Source organism: Myotis yumanensis, unplaced genomic scaffold (genome assembly GCF_028538775.1).
Source record: "Myotis yumanensis isolate MYYU_CA2020_CCGP unplaced genomic scaffold, mMyoYum1.0.hap1 SCAF_15, whole genome shotgun sequence".
In the NCBI taxonomy this organism is placed as follows: Eukaryota; Metazoa; Chordata; class Mammalia; order Chiroptera; family Vespertilionidae; genus Myotis; species Myotis yumanensis.
This window is the reverse complement of record NW_027223766.1, coordinates 29,526,339-29,544,251: the sequence shown is the minus strand read 5'-3', so window position 1 is coordinate 29,544,251 and position 17,913 is coordinate 29,526,339. Positions and strand designations below refer to the sequence as shown.

Here is a 17,913-nt window from a genome sequence, read left to right as displayed (position 1 = left end):
AAGCCTGTTCTGGGTAGTCTGGCTTCAGCACTGCAGTAAACATAGAAGCTTTTGGTTAAGAAGCTAAATTTGGGGACCCATCCGGAAGAATTAGGACATAATATGATCGTATTATATAAATGAAATATAATGAACAATAACAACAAAAAAGCCAGCAAATCATAACAGTAGTACTTGGGGGCAGTAAACAAAGTCAGACTTTCCTTCAAAACTCAAACCAAACCTTTTCTAGGTTCAAAATTTCCATTAACGTTTTCCTTGTTTTCACTTTTGTTGCCTCTGAATTTCCTGGTTTCAGCTGGAAGCAGAAGTATCAAAATTCTTTGAGAAGCTATTATCTCTTTATCATGCAAATTTTAATGCTTACCAAACACATTCTTCCAAATTCAAATGCAAACCTAGCGTCCAGTCTATTCCATTAAGGGGTGGCAGCAGCCATGTCTCTCCATGGAACACCCTTCCTTAGAGCAGCCACCAAATAATAGTTTTGGACAATCAATAGACTCTACCAACTCTGCCCCCCCCACCTCTCCCCCCCAGTCCTTGTCACCTATTGCCATTTTTCAACATGACACTCCATTTCACGAAGGCTGATTTATTTGCAACACTCAGCTCATAATCATTAGGAACGCTATGCTTTTATACATGTGATCCCTTTCTCTCTATCAGGAATAATTTCTCCACCAATCCTGTTATCTATCTACCTTCACATTTTTTCATTAATATATTCCCTCTCATCAATGAGTACATTTTTTGTGCCAGCCCTCAGGCTATAGAATAGAGATACTAGGCAAAGATAATTAAGATAGAGCTCTTACCCTCAAAAAGCTCATAGTTCAAGGGGAGAGACCAACATGGCACACTATATTAGAGGTATCTACAGAGCGTAATGGGAACACAGAGTGTGATGAATGCCATGGATGGGGTGAGGTGGCATCAGTACAGTCCTCACAGAACATAGGAAACTAAGCCAGGTTGACCCCACATCCCAGTTTATGCCATTGCCTTGGCATAACTGTTAATAGTGCTTCTTTCCATACTCAAAAGTGGATGACAAATAATATGGTCATATTGTTCAGCCCTCGTGGAAGAGACATGAGAAAGAGGGGGGGGGGGGGGGCGGGATACAAAAAGGGAAGAGGCATCTTAAGATTTATTTTCTCCTGAAAGATTCCCCAGTTAAGTTACTCCATCTCTTCTGCTCCGCATGTAAAGCCTCAATTTTCTTCAGAAATGTGTGCTGCAGAGCTTCCAAAATATGCACAACTGCAATTTTTGGCACACAGCTGAAGCACAAATATATCATATGGACTACTTTTTTCTCAGTTGTTAACTGGGCAAATATGTCATGAAGAAAAAACAACAACAATGTGGTGGTTTCAACAGTTTTCTAAAATCCAACCAAGAAACACAAACTTTAAAATCCAGAATCAAAATTTAGATTTTTCCTTTTCCAGTTTATCAGTTTCAAAGAACCACGGATTCTTGGTCACAGCCTGACTCTGCTACTCTGGTAAGCCACCCATTGCATTTCTGTTTAGCAAATGTCCCTAACGTGAGCCATAAAGAGTGAGACTGAATCTCAGTTTTTGGACACATAAACTCTTCATCTTGAGACCAGCTACCTGCAGACACATCCAAGAGCCTCTGCTTTGGAAATATATTTGTTGTGATTTTTTGATAGGGATCTAGCACATTCCATATCTTCCTAGGTTAGGTCCCTACTCCATGAAATTTCAGACAGAGCCTTCATACCACACCCCAGTTCCCTGTTTACAATAGTCTCTGGCATTCTGGGTACATGCCAAGGTTCTCCCTCAGATACCACACTTGGCAAAATACTATGAGTCAAATCTTTTTAAGTGGTGTGGACTTCCCCAGTGCTCATTCTTCTTGTCTTCCAAAATTTGGCCACCTAGACTTGATCTTGTGTTTCTTCTCCTTCCTCAGCTTCCTGATTCATAGTCTCAGACATTAGCTGGCTAATTTAAGAGCCACATGAAAATTCCTCCTTTTTGTGATTTTTAAAACATCCACAATAATGTACTTTTACATTTTACCATAAAATCTCTACCCACGATCTTTGTTTTTCCTGCCTCCCTTTCTCCTCCTTGCCTTGCTTCAAGGGCCTACTATCCTTTACTACCATGTCAACCTCCTCTGGGATTAGATTCAATGCCTCTATTCATGTCTTCTTCTTGCTTACCTCAACCCTTAAGACACTACATTCTAATTCATTAACTGGCTAAATCTCACAATAAAATAAGAAGAAGAACAAGAATATCATTTTATTCATTTTGTTTATTATCTAACTCCAATAATATCAACCACATACTATCTTCTTGGTAAATACTTGTTGAATGCTTGTTTTATTTTTTAAAATACTATTCTTTATGACTATAAAGAAGTAGATTTCTAATATGACCTGCCAAACATAACCCCAAGAGATAGACTAAGCAGATGAATTCATCTCTACTTTACTGAGAAAGAACTGGAGAATAATGATTTGCATAAAATAATTCAACTACATAGCAATGCCCAGATTCTCTCCTAACATAGTCTCTTAGAGTACGAAGAATTTTTCACAGGACAGTACAGGGCCTTTAGTGTCACGTAGAACTAGAGTTAAAACCCATCTCAGCTCCTAATAGCGTTATGATTCTGTAATTTAACCTCCCAAGGTCTCATTTCTCCCTAGGTGTTGCACTGTTTGGTGACAAATATGTAAAGCTAGTTTTGACCCAAAGTAGTTGTAGTTGTAGTAGTTAGAGTTGCAGTTAAAGAAATATTGGTAGGTAAAGGTTATTAAAATTCAATGTCTATTCCATCTGATTCACCTTGAATCCTACTATAATTCACAAACAATTATACTATATAATGATTTCTCCCAAGTCTTCCCCAAAACACACACAAGGATACACACACAGAGAAACACTTTAGCACAAGTAACAGAGATTCCCTCTCTAGTCATATTCAGACTGTGCTTTAAAGTTAACAAGAATGACCAATGTGTAAGTCATATATCTTATCCAAATGAATTGCTATTCTGTGTGACAGAGAGCCAAACATATATAGGTATAATGATTTTTAATTCCTTTTTTCACAAAGATAAGAGGATATGTCAAACTGACTGAGAAATATAAAACATTTTTATGGCAATGTAAATAGAGAAAGATTAAGGTAAAAATAAATAGTGCAATTCTTCTTACAGTGAAAATTTACCTGGCTTGAGTGCCAGATTGCTTGCTGAGAGTTTTTAAATTTCCATTTTGTCCATTCATTCATCCATTGACTCAATCTCTCAAAAAAGTGAGTTTTCATTGCACAGTAAGTTTGCCAAGACATTAACTACATGTGATTCAGAAACAACAGTCATCTAATTAAGATCCAGAATTCACCACATGTCTAGAAATATTAAGGCTTTAGCAAGCAGTTTAGATCACTGTTTTTGAAGATTATGTATTCTTCCTCTTCATTTTTAGTAAAGGACTTCATTCTATGATAGTTTAAGATTTATAGCAAAATATTTATGGCAAAATATTGCCTAAGGTTAATCTACTATACCTTTCTTTTGTTACCTCAAATAGAACTCCTGGGTTGTTTCACTACTGTTACGTACAGCTTTTACACATGGGTATTGTATACTAGATGTATGTGTGTGTGTTTTTTGGCAGATGACACGAAAATAGCCACATATCAATGTTACAAATGGAATGTGCATAGCACATCATTCATTCTGAAAAAAATCAGCTCCCTATAGGTGTGTTTTAAAAAACTAGGAGTAAAAGTAATAAAACTTGATATTTGGATAGAACTTTAGGTCTGAAAAATGCCTAAAGGTTTCAATATATATTCACAGATATCCAGAAAGGGGAAGCAATTACTCCTACCATGCACATGTACTCTCACACACACACTGACTTGAATTCAAGAGGTTCTACTCTAGTGGAGCAGACATTGAATACTTTAGGTGGGAGACTAGATTTAGGACCCAGGAAACACCATGAAGATCAGAAAGAACTCTGATCACGAAAAATGTCACTTTGCAGCTGAAGAAATGACGGAGGTAGGATCCTTAAGGAGGCAAAGACCAAGAGACCGAGAGACAGAAGGAGACAAGAAAGGGACTACTGCTGAAACCGGTTTGGCACGGTGGATAGAGCGTCGGGCTGTGGACTGAAGGGTCCCAGGTTCGATTCCGGTCAGGGGCATATACCTTGGTTATGGGCACATCCCCAGTGGGAGTGTGCAGGAGGCAGCTGGTCGATGTTTCTAACTCTCTATCCCTCTCCCTTCCTCTCTGTAAAAAATCAATAAAATATATTTTTTAAAAAAGGGACTACTGAGGCTTATACACATTCTAGACCAGGGGTGGGCAAACTTTTTGACTCGAGGGCCACAATGGGTTCTTAAACTGGACCGGAGGGCCGGAACAAAAGCATGGATGGAGTGTTTGTGTGAACTAATATAAATTCAAAGTAAACATCATTACATAAAAGGGTACGGTCTTTTTTTTTTTTTTTAGTTTTATTCATTTCAAACGGGCTGGATCCGGCCCGCGGGCCGTAGTTTGCCCACGGCTGTTCTAGACACTAAACAAGGACATGCTTTGCACATAGTAAGACAAGGAAATATATTTTTATTGCATGTAAGTTTTAAAGTCTCTCTTGTATCATTAAAGGCTATCCCAATAGGCCCTGAACAGACAAAGGAGATGTGCCACCAGGATCCTCGGCTAATATTTTCGGTCACCAGTGTGAAGTCATATCTAACTAAGATGACACAACGGACGGGAACCAGATGTTTCAGAGAAATCGGTTCCCAACCCAGGGTGAGAACTCTACAAATGCCTTTGTGGGTCCATTTTCATGAAAGTATATACATTTTAAGCTTCAGTGATGTAAAATCATCTTAAAATAAGACACTTAGGCTCACCTCTGATGGATGAGTGAGGTCTAACTATAGGTCCTCCAGCTCTGAAAGGAAGTGACTCACCTTGAGACACACCTCTGGTTTTCACACTCAGAAGTCTGAGGTTACTGAGCATGAGTTGTGGGGCTGGTCTTGTCACATGAGCACACTGCCACCAACAAACTAAATGCAGATTTTTTCCCCCCCAGATGGAAATGTTTTAGTGCCAGGAAGAGCCAGAACTTGAATCAGCAAAAAGATGGGATTCAATTTAAAGTTATCATCATTCCCTGTTCCATTAGTGACTTTGGGAGAGAAGCGTCTCAGTATTATTTCTCTGTCTTGGTGATGATATATTGAAAGACTCAAATCATGAACCCTTGACCCTGGCAACATTCCAATACAGTGGAACCTCAGGTTTCGAGCTTAATTCATTCCCGAAGGCTGTTGGAGAAGAGATTTGTTTGAAAACTGAATCATTTTTTCTCATTAGAAATAATGTAAATTTAATTAATCTGTTCCAGACCCCAAATAATTCCATCTTAACCTTTCTTATATACAGTACATGTCTAACATACTGTTTAATCTATAATAAACAATTCCTTTCTTACACTGATCGAGCCACCTCCTACTGGCCTTAAAGGAATCACTTTCAGCACTTGTTCCAGGGGTGTCTTTCAGATCAGCAAGCCGCATCTTTACTTGTTCATGTGTCACTGCCTCTGAAATGGCTGTCACTGGCTAACAGCTTTTTGTTTATTCAAATAAACAACAGTTTTTCTACCTCCAATTGCCTGTGGTCATTGTTTCTTTCACACCCTTAGCAACATTAGCACTCTTGATGGCCTCTTCGTGTTTTAAAATGGTGCTCATCATTGACTTTACCAGCAACAAAAGCATTCTCTCCTTTGTTTGTCGCCTAAGAGACAATTTTTGTTGTGCTGAAGTATCAGTATGAAAGGACTGTCAGGTCAAAAACTGAAGTTTGGCTCAATAACCCAGACATTTTTTTTCTGTGAATATCTTGATAAAGAGCCGAACTGTTCGAGATGGGAGATGTTTGAGAAGCAAGGTTTGACCGTATTTCTAATTATAATGACATTGAAGTCCACTAGAGGTTAGATGTCAAACATTTCAAATCACTTCTAGAGTGTGTGAAGGATCTGTGTACCTTCCACCAACCAAGCCCTATCTTCAAAGCTGTTTTCTTCCAATTATATGTCAAAGAGTCTGTGTTCTATGATCAAAGAAGAAGGGGGATTGGGGGGGCGGGTGAGGGATGATGCAGAAAGGGAAGAAGAAACAAGATGAAGATCTTTATAAAGAGGGAAAATAAGTAAATAAAACCTTCTACTGGTTTCCTTAACCTTGACTTCATCAGATTGGAAACAGCACATGTGATAAACAGAACCACATGTCAGCTAGTAACTCAAGTACTGCTCTCAGGAGACAGCGACTCCACATCTTTACTGCATGACTGGGGGCTGCTGTGCTTGAGTTCCACTTACTTTTTAATAGACTTTTAGTCATTTCCTCGCTGTTACAAGATACTATCCCATCTACTGCAATAAACTGCATGGAGGCATTTTCCTCCCCTTCCGATTTCTTCTAATTTTCTGGAATTTCAAAACCAGATAAAAGAGCTTGTGGAGTAGATGCGTTATTGTCCTTAATTATTACTTCCGCCCATTGCCATGTGACTTCAGGACCATATCTCCATCAACAGAATATATTTATTCACTCCACTGTTTTCATGTGCCCTGCTTTTGCCAGTGAACTGTGAAGTTAACAAATGCCTCATAACAGCAGAAGCCTGAGACCTGTTCCATGGTTCTGTCATTCCTCCTTCCTTCAGCTATGAAAAGGGCATGTCTCAGCTAGGGGCTACTCCTTCTGCCTGGATTCCAGAATAATGAGGCAGACCCACACTTAGCCTATAGTCAACATGCTGAAATGTGGGCACAAAAATGCATCTTTCTTGGTATAAATCACTGAAGTTATTTTTTTTATCACAAGCTTGCAAAAGTTGACGAACACATGTGTATTAACATTATCCATAAAATGAGAGAATAAGTTAGGGTGATCCTTGTGTGAAAGGGAGTTCTGATTTGGTTCCTTCTGTCTATCTCTCCCCACCACAACAGACATACTTGACTCTCCATGTAAGTGAGCTACAATATAGGTACCAGCGGCTACTATTTGTAATTGTGACTTTCAGTCCCTTCATAGAAGTTCTCATCAGCACCTTAACTTATGACCCATCAGCTACACAACTGTATGTTTGTTTTTTAAAGGGCTTAAAAGTTATTGAAGAAAAAAATATATAATGCAACTTTTCTATTACACAGCTGGCATCTGTGTACATAGAATAAACCAATACCCTTTGCCAGATGGATATTGGAATCATTTTGCAATCCAAATTTGAATTTTAAAAAAGATTGTGCTTACACTATGAAGTAAAGAAGTCTCTTAAGCCCTAGCCAGTTTGGCTTGGTGGATAGAGCGTCAGCCTGCGGACTGAAGGGTCCCAGGTTCGATTCTGGTCAAGGGCATGTACCTTGGTTTTGGGCACATTCCCAGTAGGGGGTGTGCAGGAGGCAGCTGATTGATGTTTCTCTTTCATCGATGTTTCTAACTATCTCTCTCCCTTCCTCTCTGTAAAAAATCAATAAAATATATTTTTTTAAAAAAAGTCTCTTAAATTTTTGAAAACTAGAAAACAAAACATATATGATTGCTTTTTCCATCAACCCCTTACCTTCTGTGGACCCTTTTATATGAAGGCGTTTGTTGAGCTCATCCAATTTGTTCTTCATGTGTGAAATCCAGAAAAAGGAAAGAGAAAAAAAAAAGCAAATCAGAAATGTTACTTCTTTTCTGCACCCTTGTCTCTACTTATTAGCCTGCTAAATTCATATGAAGATTCTAAATGCCATCAATATGATACACTCTGTAGAGGAATTACAATTTTATCGCAAATTGACATCCACTTCCTAGAAGTTCTATGGTCATGGGCATCTTCTGTAATCTCTCCATGACTTTGGTTTTCCTTTTCTTAAACTGAATAATCATGGTACCAACCTTCCATGCTGGTAATGATGATTATTTGGGCACAGGTAGGTAAATTAATTCAAATAGTGCCTCAATATTTCATATTAATCCCTAGGTACATTAAAGTGATTCCTCAACTAATTTATAGAATCGCTTTTTCCAAAGCTGGAAAGATAATGCCTCAGCAATTCTGAAACCAAACCAGCTTGGGCTGTTGTTGTGTTTTAAGAACAGGAAGGCAGTCTTTTGGGGAAACCCATAGACAAAATAAAGACAATTCATTATTCCTCTAAAATGGCTTAAGATAACATATCCAAAACATTTATTGTTCTCTACAAGAAAGTTAATTCGGAAAACAAGATTCAACTAATAGATTCCTCTAAGGTTATATTTGGATTTCACTTCCAAAACCACTTCCTGTTGACTTTGGCAATGCAACTTCTTCAGCTGAGGTCTGAGAGTAATTACCCTCATTGGTTCTTGTCAGGAGCAAAAATTAAGGACAACAAAAAAGGAGGTGGGGGATAAAGGACAAATTGAATTCCTCCAGTGGTGAGATCCCAAACTGTGGCTCCTAAGCCTGTAGGAATTCGGGGAGGTAACAAATGGTAGGGGCTGGGATGGGGCACTAGAAGAACTAGTTTACATTTCTTTGAGGTCTAATAGAAAGATCACAGATTTACCCATAATAAAATCACACATGCAAAAATAACCCGTTTCTTTGCTTTGTGTTAGAATCACATCAACTCAGTGTGGCAACGCCATAATTTCTTACTGTCAGAAGCACTGATTGGCAAATATAAAGGTCTTTGATCAATACAAAATTCAACAAATTATTGCTTAACACTAGTAGTTTGGTATTCAAAACTGTCCAAACATGATCTGCTGGGTAGTCTCTATTTGTACCCCCCCCCCACCACCACCACCACCATCACCATCCAGGTTGTACCTTTCCCTTCTCTTCTCTGTGCCTTGAGAAACTGACCTCTCAGAATAGCATCAGAAGAGCAAGCTTGCTCTCTGGCATCTTGTTGGGCTTTACCAATAGGAGGCGCAAGCAGGAGATTAAAGGAAAGACAACAGGGGTATGTATTCCCCAACCTTACTCCCTACAAGGTTATAGTAGACTGCACCTATCTACCAAATTCCATAGTTCCTTCCTACATATAGCTCTCTCTCCATGTTTTTGTAACTGTTCCGCCTTTAATTGTTCAGGCCTAGGACTGGTCCCCTGTTGGCCCCAGGGTTCTTCACTATCCCTTAATGACATCCCTCTATACTGCTCAGCCTTTATTAATAGTCCTCTCATTAAACATGATGGAAACAGACCCTTTAAACTCTTAAAAACCTCTTTTGCATGGGCCATGTATTTCCTATTGGGACATGACTAATAGACACATGATTCAGGTTGAAAAAAAGAAAAAAGTCATTCATTGGGAATTCTGAACCCACAAAATAGCTTAATAAATTCTACTTTTTGCCCTTCACTTTCTATACCTATAGTGGTACAGAAATGTGGTCCAATATGGTAGCCATAAGTTACATATGGCTCTTTCAACATAAATAATTAAATTAAGCAAAATTAAAAATTTCATTCCAAGTGCTCAAAAGCCACATCTGGCCAGTGGCTACCATTATGGACAGCACAGATATAGACCATTTACATATTACAGAAAGTTCTAGTGGACAAAACTGCTCTATACCCAACAACCTCCTCCACAATAAACATAACTATTATTTCTACCTTTGGCTCTACCTTATCATCACAGGTGCAGCCCAGGTCAAAATCAGACTGAAGGTACATAATCCCTGGATAGCTGGGCCTGGTGACTTCCTCTGGAATGGTTGGCCTGAAGGTATTAGTACGCAGGAGATGATTCAAACTTCCATGGGTCCCATTGTTAGGAGCTGGCCTCAATCCCAGGAGATCTGATGAGAAGAAAGAAAAGAAGCCAGGGGCTTTGTAAATATTTTTGGATGAGATATGGCGGGAGGCAAAACCATTCACCTTCCAAGAGTCTGAAAACTCTGAACACAAATCAAAATGGGATAAAACTAAATTTAGATAGTAGACACTCCGTTCTTACTCCCTGAATCATTCTAGCCTGGCATGTCTTGGCACAGCTTTCTGAAATAGCATGTTCACTGCTTGATCATAGACAGACATTCTCAAAAAGAAAAAGTGAAGGAACCCAAAGACTATCAGTGTCATGCTGTTCTGCATCTCTATGAAACTTTGTATCCCAAATGTTGAAATGAGTCTTATAATCAATAAATAACCTCTGGCCTGCCCTGTAATGCACTCCACAGAAGTACAGGGACAAGAGGAGGCTTTGGCCCTAGGCCTTGAAGTGCCACTGTGAAATGAACAGGCTGACTTCATTGCAAGTGAATGGGTGCCAAGCAGGCACACAGTGACTTGCCTAAGCTGAGAGGCAGAGAGGGGAGAGCTAGCAGCCAAGTTGGGAAAAGAACCCAGGAGACCCGACTTTCAGACTCCCCCTTTAACCACCAGACTGGCACTCCCTTACTAAATAGGAAAAGTTGTCCTCATTCAGCAACTAGAAGTTCAAGGAAGAAAAATAATTAGGAGTACATAAATAGCTGGCCAGGATGCAAGCTGGCAAAATTTTAACTGAACTGCAATACGATAGATGGAGGTGGGAGAAAGCTCTGTGCAGAACTCTTGCTTCACTAGGTCTCTGACCAGTGGTGTCAAACTGTAATGCTATGTTGGATCAGCCAAAGGCTGCCAACAGCAACATGATGAAAACCCCTCATTAGTCAACTGGTGGAGGAAGACAAAGAAGCCATAGTAGGGAATGGTATTCTGTCCTTCAAACCAATGGGCAATATTATTTTTTGCAGGGGGATGAGGTGGTCCCAAAAAGAAGTCACCTCATTTCTTTCTCTGACTTTGAGGAAGTTCATATGTTAACTCAAGATTGCTTCATTGGTTTTGATTAATAGTAAGTGACTTACCACACATAACATTGTAAAGTTCAATATTTTCAAATGGAGGCACTTTGGTCTTGTACTTAAACGTTGGACCATAACCTACAAAAACAGTCTTCCAAAGATAAGAAAAGGAAGAACAATTAGATATTGCTAATATCCATCAGTAACCCTTCTCCTACTTATGAATACCGTGTACCTTCACTCACACCTCCATTCCCCATCCCTCCTGAAAATCACCAAAACACGTTTTTAAAGACCAGTTCTTTGCTCATACCTGCATGCTGTTGACCTTGTTATCAAAGCCATGGTCTCCCTGGAAAACACATTTTCCCGATGGTTTCTTATAAACATCCAAAGGTTTCCTACATCGAAATAATTGCACAATCAGTTAGGATTTCACATGAAATCACTCTGATAAAAAGCCAAGTTCAGTGCTCAAAGAATCTCTAAGAGATGTTCCAAGAATATTTATCTCTATTTTAATTGCACCATCCCTGTGGTGATAAAAAGGCAATGCTGTTCATTTCTCCCACATGCCTTTGCTTTGACAATCAGCCCAGGGCAAATGCATACCTTTGAACCGAAGTCACGGTGCCCTCCTTGTACCTTGTGCTTTGTACATTGTGGATGAAGCAAAGCACCTGTCACAGGCAATGTTCTGTCTGCCCATGTGCTTCAGCTCAGAGATCATAAGATTCTCCAGTCTGGGGCCATGTTTTCCAGCTCACTTTTCTATACTCCTCACTAGGCTCAATGCCAAACACATGGTAGGCACTTTAAATATGGGATGTTTAATCAATGAATAAAGATCTGCGTTCTATAAAAATGTTTGCTTCAACTTTACCTATGATATAATACAACTAAAGAGTATACCTGAGTGGTAATAGTGACATATCTAGCAAAAGCCCAGCCTCACCTATATAATTATCTCAATACATAAACAGAAAATAGAAACATCACTTTGTATACATCAAAACCATTTGACTTTCTTTGTGACAAGAAGACTCCTTTTGCTTAAGTGTCATGTAGCACTTTTCAAAGAACTTTCATTTTTTTAAAAAATATTTTTATTGACATTTTAGAGGCAGAGGAAGGGAGAGGGAGAAGAGAGAGAGAGAAACAACGATGTGAGAGCCAAACATCAATGGGCTGTCTCCTGCATGCTCCTTACCAGGGATGAAGCCCGCAACCCAGACATTCACCCTGACCAGGAATCAAACCATCAACCAACCTTTCAGTGCATGGGATGACTCCCACTGACCAGGGCTCATGTTTATTAATATAAATATTTCCTAAGTACATCACACTGAACTAAAATGCTTAGGGGAAAATAAAGAAATTAAGCATTTGGGTGTCCACCCTTAGGAAAAATGCTTTCAGCTTGGGTTAATAAGATATGCACATATAATAACACAACAATGCAAGAGTTAAAAGATTTGCTGCTAAAGGCAGACATTAAAATGTCTGGCTTTAGTCTGCGCTAATTTGCTTAACTGTCATCATCTTTCATTTAACTTCCACTCAACAACCACATTTACTTCATATAAATTTACCAAGTGTGCCAAATTTGCTCTCTCTTCTAAGCCACCCATACATAAATGGTCCTAAAGAGGACATACTCAGCCAAGCCATTTGGTCATATCTTTGTAACTTTTCCATGAAGACTCCCCATGTCTGCCCTAAATTATTTCGATAATTTCTGGTCTTCATACATCTGTCTGCATAATCTTACATATTTAACTCTATGTACCCCCCTGACAGTAACAATGGGCTATTATGTCATGTGTCTCTCCATGTGTTCCATATTGATGTAAGTTCCTAGAGAATAAACATTTTCTCATTATCTTCTCTCCCTTGGAAACTCATTAAAGTGCTCTGCTAGAGTGCATGTGCATATAGAAGCTGTTCAGTTATTACTACAGATTGACTCTCAGCACTTTTTTAAAAGGAGAAAGTCAGAATAAGAGTGAGAGGGGGAAGGGGCTGCTGTCCAGTTTGGGTGGAAAATTGATAAACTTTAAATGCTTAACTCTTCGGAAGTGGTTAGAGCTTCCGGAGGACACGTTTTACAAAAGATTCAAGAACAAGAAATGGTCTCTTCAATATTGGAGTCTTTGGTAGTTCAAAAAAAGATAAACAACGGAAAACTTTTAAGCCGAAATAAAACAAGTCCACAGCAACAGAGGTTTTAAGATTAACATGTTCTGAACTCCTCTATAAACATTGCTATGGACTAAGTTTTGTCATCTGAGACCAAATCTGTTCCGTGTGGCAAAGCAGGGCCCCAGTCACACTTTTGACTTACTCAAGTAATAAGAATAGAGGCTAGAATGTAAATTCAAAAATTGAAAAGGAGAGAGACACTGAGATGCTGAGACCCAGGAAATAGAAATGTGTTATTATCTCAGCACTAATTGTTTATTTAGCATAGAAAACCCTTTGGAAAGGGTGAGATTTCCTCTTAGGATGGCTGACGACCTTACAGGCACTCCAGTTGTCAAAGAGCTGGTTATGCAGGTAAGAAACGGGGCCAGGCAAGCCCAAGTTACCTTGCAACATGCCATCTGCGCTCCACCAATAAATGGATGTCCTCAATTCTTCTGTTGTTGGCATAGTGCAAACGTTTGGGAAGGTGCTGCTTCATGTAAGGCTTAAAGTGCTGATCTGGTTTTTTACACTGAAATGTAAATGAAAATTGGAGTTTAGACGGAGTGTCTTCTAGAAAAAGGTGTGGATAGTTTCTCTCTAGAAAACTGAAGGAAGTTTTAAGCCAAAGAAAAGGTTAGTGAATAAATGGAATTTGTTACCCCCTTTCAAATAACATAAACTGGAAACAAATAGTTTCAAAGAGGATCAGGTAACTTTGGAGATGGAAGGCTATCGTGAGAGGGGAGTAAGGCATTTTTAAGATACATTGCTGACTCACTAAGAGCAATTCAAGCTCCAAGGCCTTTCCCAGCAGCTTCAATCAAGGTGTGGGGGGTGGAAAGAAAGGGAGGTGGACACATGTTGAGGCCCATGTGATTACATCCTCATGTGCTTTTAAGGACTCTATCCTGGACGGGGGAGTGATGGAACAGGGTGGTGGGCAGATCTGGTTCAGAGAGAGTAAGGATTTGTTTAATCTTGAATGAATACTGTTCAGTACTAATGAGGAAAGATCAAATATTGTCTGTTTGTATCATTGCCAAGACCATTAGGGAGCCTGCAGCTGTCCACAGGAGTTTTGAAAGCTCTAAGGAGAACAAATATACAGGATACAGGGCAATGGGGAAAGTGCTCCTCCCGCCCCACAGGGGAGGTAAACACAGGAGGTGAACATGTGGAAGCTGCTCTAATAGCAGAGGCCTGGTCACGTGCAGTACTTACCGTGAGATTAGCAATAATGGCTTTAGGGTCATCTGTTCAAAGAGAGGAGAAAAATGTCAAAAAGAGATAATAAGAACCAATGAGAGAAATCATTTTTGCAGCAAGAGACTCAATTCTTTTTTACCCCACTTCCAGAAGGGCTGTCCCTTTAGTGTTTTGTTTAAAATATATTTACATTGCATGTGGGTATTAAATATTTCAATAAGTAAAAAGCAGATAAATAAGTGGCACAATTCATACAGTGAACTTCCCTGCTGGGTGTGGGTCTCCTCTTCCACAAGGGAATTCCTCCTTCCAGAGCATCAAGATGTGGCTAAGTAATTGCTCCTTTAAGTTACTCCAAATGGTCCAAAATGGTCCCTCTGGAGTCTAGATTTAGTTTATTTGCAATTTAACATCAGGAACTAAACTGGGCATTTGGGGATTTTCATATAACTTCCTATTTATCTGCAGATCTTTGAAACAAGCTATCATCCACTTTGAGATGAATGTCTAATCCATTGAGTTATGTTTTTTAAAGGGGATTTGGTTTCCTGGGTAATATCATGGGTCTAATTACATAGGTAGCAGCCCCTTCCAGCCACAGACACACACATGGATGCACCTCCTTTGTTTTCACTACCAGCAAACAAAGGATATTTTAGTCAATACCCCGAACTAGCTAAAAGCAAAACTATGTAAATGATGGCTGTGTATAAACTGTGGACAGGATTATATTATCTGAAGGCCCCCTTTGGCGGGGGGTTTGGGGATAGAGAAAGAGGAGATTGTAGGTTGGTTGGACTTTGTTTTGTTTTCAAAAAATCTGCCTTAGTATGTTATTATAGAATCAGAAGAAAAGGAAAACAGAGTTCAGAAGAGGTACCGACTGACACGACACAGCCCTCCCGGGAATATAAGCATCAGTGGGACAGGTCATGTCCGTGTCCTCTCCTGCTGTATCCCATGGCCTGTGCACAGTAGGCACTCCATAAATAGATATAAATAAATATTTAGTAATAGATATAAATAAATATTTGTTGAAAATGCATAAGTAAGCTTGCCTTGTGATATGAACATATACAATCAAAGACAATGTTCAGAATCATAGTTCTAAAGCTATGAAATCCAAAGCTAGAAAAGTAGGATTCCATTCTACTTAAATTGGGGCTAAATTTTACTTGCATATTTTCACGGAAAGCAAATACAGTTATATGCTGTGTAACGATGTTTCAGTCAACAATGGACCGCATATATGACGGTGGTGTGACAGTGGTGTGCCATACAGCCCCGGGGTGTAGTAAGCTAGGTCTGTGTAAGTGCAGTCTATGATGGCTGCATAATGATGAAACCACCTAACAGTGGATTTCAGAGTAGGTATCCCTGTTGTTAAGCAGCGTGTAACTGTAATGAGGGTAGCAATAATGGTTAACCCAAATTGTGTCCAGACCATGTGCACTCACTCAGACTGTAAGACTCTGCAGCACTTTCTGATCATTCATGACAACTCTGGGAGGTAAGTGCTAGAACTCTCACTAAACCCATGGGCATTTAGAAGATGGAGGGAGGGGCTTACATACTGGGACCCTAGCACTGACTGAGCAAGCCATGCTTTGAACCTCTTTACTCTGTGGCCTCATGAACCACAGTTCTCTGCAGGACCAGAATAAGTTCATGTTCTTTGATAATGAAGGAAAATAAAGAGCATGGAAAGTCACAAATGCCCGAGGCCACATTTGGGACACAAATCCATCATTTCCGAAGTACTTGGTCCTCTCATGCTAACAGTTCTCACATTGTGTGAGTAGAAGAGGCCCCCAGCACAGGATAGTGGTTAAGAATCAGAGAATCTGGGTTTAAATGTTGGCTCTGCCACTCACTGTCATACTCTAAGCCCATTTCTTCACCTCTCTATGAGCCTTGATTTCTACTGTCTGTAAAAGGGGACAATAATACTTATCACACATGGCCATTGGGAGGATTAAATAAGATGGTGCATAGATTTGGCTAAAATAGTGATGCCACAAAGACATCATAGTCATAGCTAACCTTTATTTGGTTGGACTACCTGCTAAACACAAATCTAAGTGAGATGTAATCTTTCATTTACTCTTCCCAACAATCCTTATTTTTTAGATGAGGAAACTGAGGCAGAGAGGGTTTAAGCAGCCCACCCAAGGTCCCAGTGAGCCCATGGCTGACCAGGGATTTGAGCCCAGACATCCTGTCACCATTGTCTGTGCTCTTAACCACCGCTCTAATGTCTCTCATAAAATGAAATCACATGTACAAAACAATTATTTGGTAGTTATTGTTTCTTCCCCCCATAACAACCTCCCCATTACATTTATTGAGGTCTGAGATATCTTTCAAAATAGATAAAAGCATTTGTGCATAAGTGCTGCAAGGCAAATACTAACTCAAGAGGTGCCCTAGTGACTTGTACCCTGTCTCTGAAGGGGACCTGCCCACGTCAAGTAGGCAGAGAAGGGAGGATGTGGAGGGCAGAAAGGACATTAAAAAGAGAGGGCGGAAACACTGATGCTTTGTTGATTTCACAACGTTGCCTGCAGATGACCTTGGAACAGTTCCCGTTTGTGCTGACTCAAGAACATAGTTTGAGAAAAACTTTATTTTCCAAAGCTTTACGCTTGGTGCCAATGGTTTCTTATGCCCAAGGCTAAAAACTCTAAAAGTATTTTCCCCCCCACAATGCAGCATGTCTCCAATAAAACTATGGTCTTCCCAAAAACGAGGTGGCAGCATCTAAAACATCTTAGTTCATAAGTTAAACTTCTTGTCAGTGGTATCTCAGAACCTGAATGTGCAGAACATAAGTGATAAGATTATTTCTGTTCATTTCTAATCTTTCAAAGCAGCAGCCACTTCCCAAGGGCATAATAGTTTTTCCTCCTGGGTTCTGTCAACCACTTTTAGACTCCTCTTCAACTGGACTTGCAGGAATGCTCAGGGTCTCCATAACCTTGTCATTGGCTCCCTAGCTCCAGCTCAAGAGCAAGCCTGAACCTCTTCCTGAAAAGTTATTTTCTTGTAAACAGAAGTTTATGGTTATACACATGCCTCAAATGAAATGGATTCTACATAATAAAAACAAGAGCAAATATTTATATAATGCTCCCATGTGCCAGCAACCACTCTAAGTGATATGCAGATTCATTTTCACAACTTCCCCAGGTGGTAGCTGTTATTATCATTCCCATTGTTCAGATGCAAAACTGAGGCTTAGAGTTTAAATGACTTATTCATTTAAATTCATTCTAAATCTTTGCAGAGCCAGGATTTTTACCCAAGTATTCAGAGTAGCTTCAGAGAACAAGCCCTTACAATATTACTGCTCTAACAACTTAGTATTTTAAGGATCGACTTACATTTGGCATTATTGCTAAATTTGGGTCGAATTCTTCCTAGAGTTCCAGGCACTAAAGTAATATCATCCACATTGGTCAGGTAATTGCTCAAGAACTCAGTTCTATCACATGTGACGTCTTCCATTCCTACAGGGAAGGAAAAAATAAAGATTTTCAGGCAATCTTAAAATTGAAATCTTAACACAGCCACATCTTAATAACATTCAGGCATCTCTTGAATTAGTTTTTAACAGCTACATGCAAGGATCTCTCTCTC

General features: G+C 39.5%; 1 protein-coding gene across 5 annotated transcripts in view; it reads right to left on the bottom strand.

Moving 5' to 3' along the window:
• The window catches only part of ENPP2 (ectonucleotide pyrophosphatase/phosphodiesterase 2), a 102,241-nt gene that overhangs the window by 15,256 nt on the left and 69,072 nt on the right, over positions 1 to 17,913 (bottom strand). For 2 of the 5 annotated variants that reach the window (XM_070391862.1, XM_070391860.1), the window contains exons 13-20: positions 17,658 to 17,783; positions 14,290 to 14,321; positions 13,470 to 13,597; positions 11,195 to 11,282; positions 10,945 to 11,032; positions 9,707 to 9,891; positions 7,670 to 7,721; positions 224 to 298 (exon numbers count right to left, since the gene is read on the bottom strand). In XM_070391862.1, coding sequence (XP_070247963.1) covers positions 224 to 298; positions 7,670 to 7,721; positions 9,707 to 9,891; positions 10,945 to 11,032; positions 11,195 to 11,282; positions 13,470 to 13,597; positions 14,290 to 14,321; positions 17,658 to 17,783 — 774 coding nt within the window. The remainder of the gene's footprint in view (positions 1 to 223; positions 299 to 7,669; positions 7,722 to 9,706; positions 9,892 to 10,944; positions 11,033 to 11,194; positions 11,283 to 13,469; positions 13,598 to 14,289; positions 14,322 to 17,657; positions 17,784 to 17,913) is intronic. The other 3 variants (XM_070391861.1, XM_070391863.1, XM_070391864.1) reach the window with 3 other exon arrangements.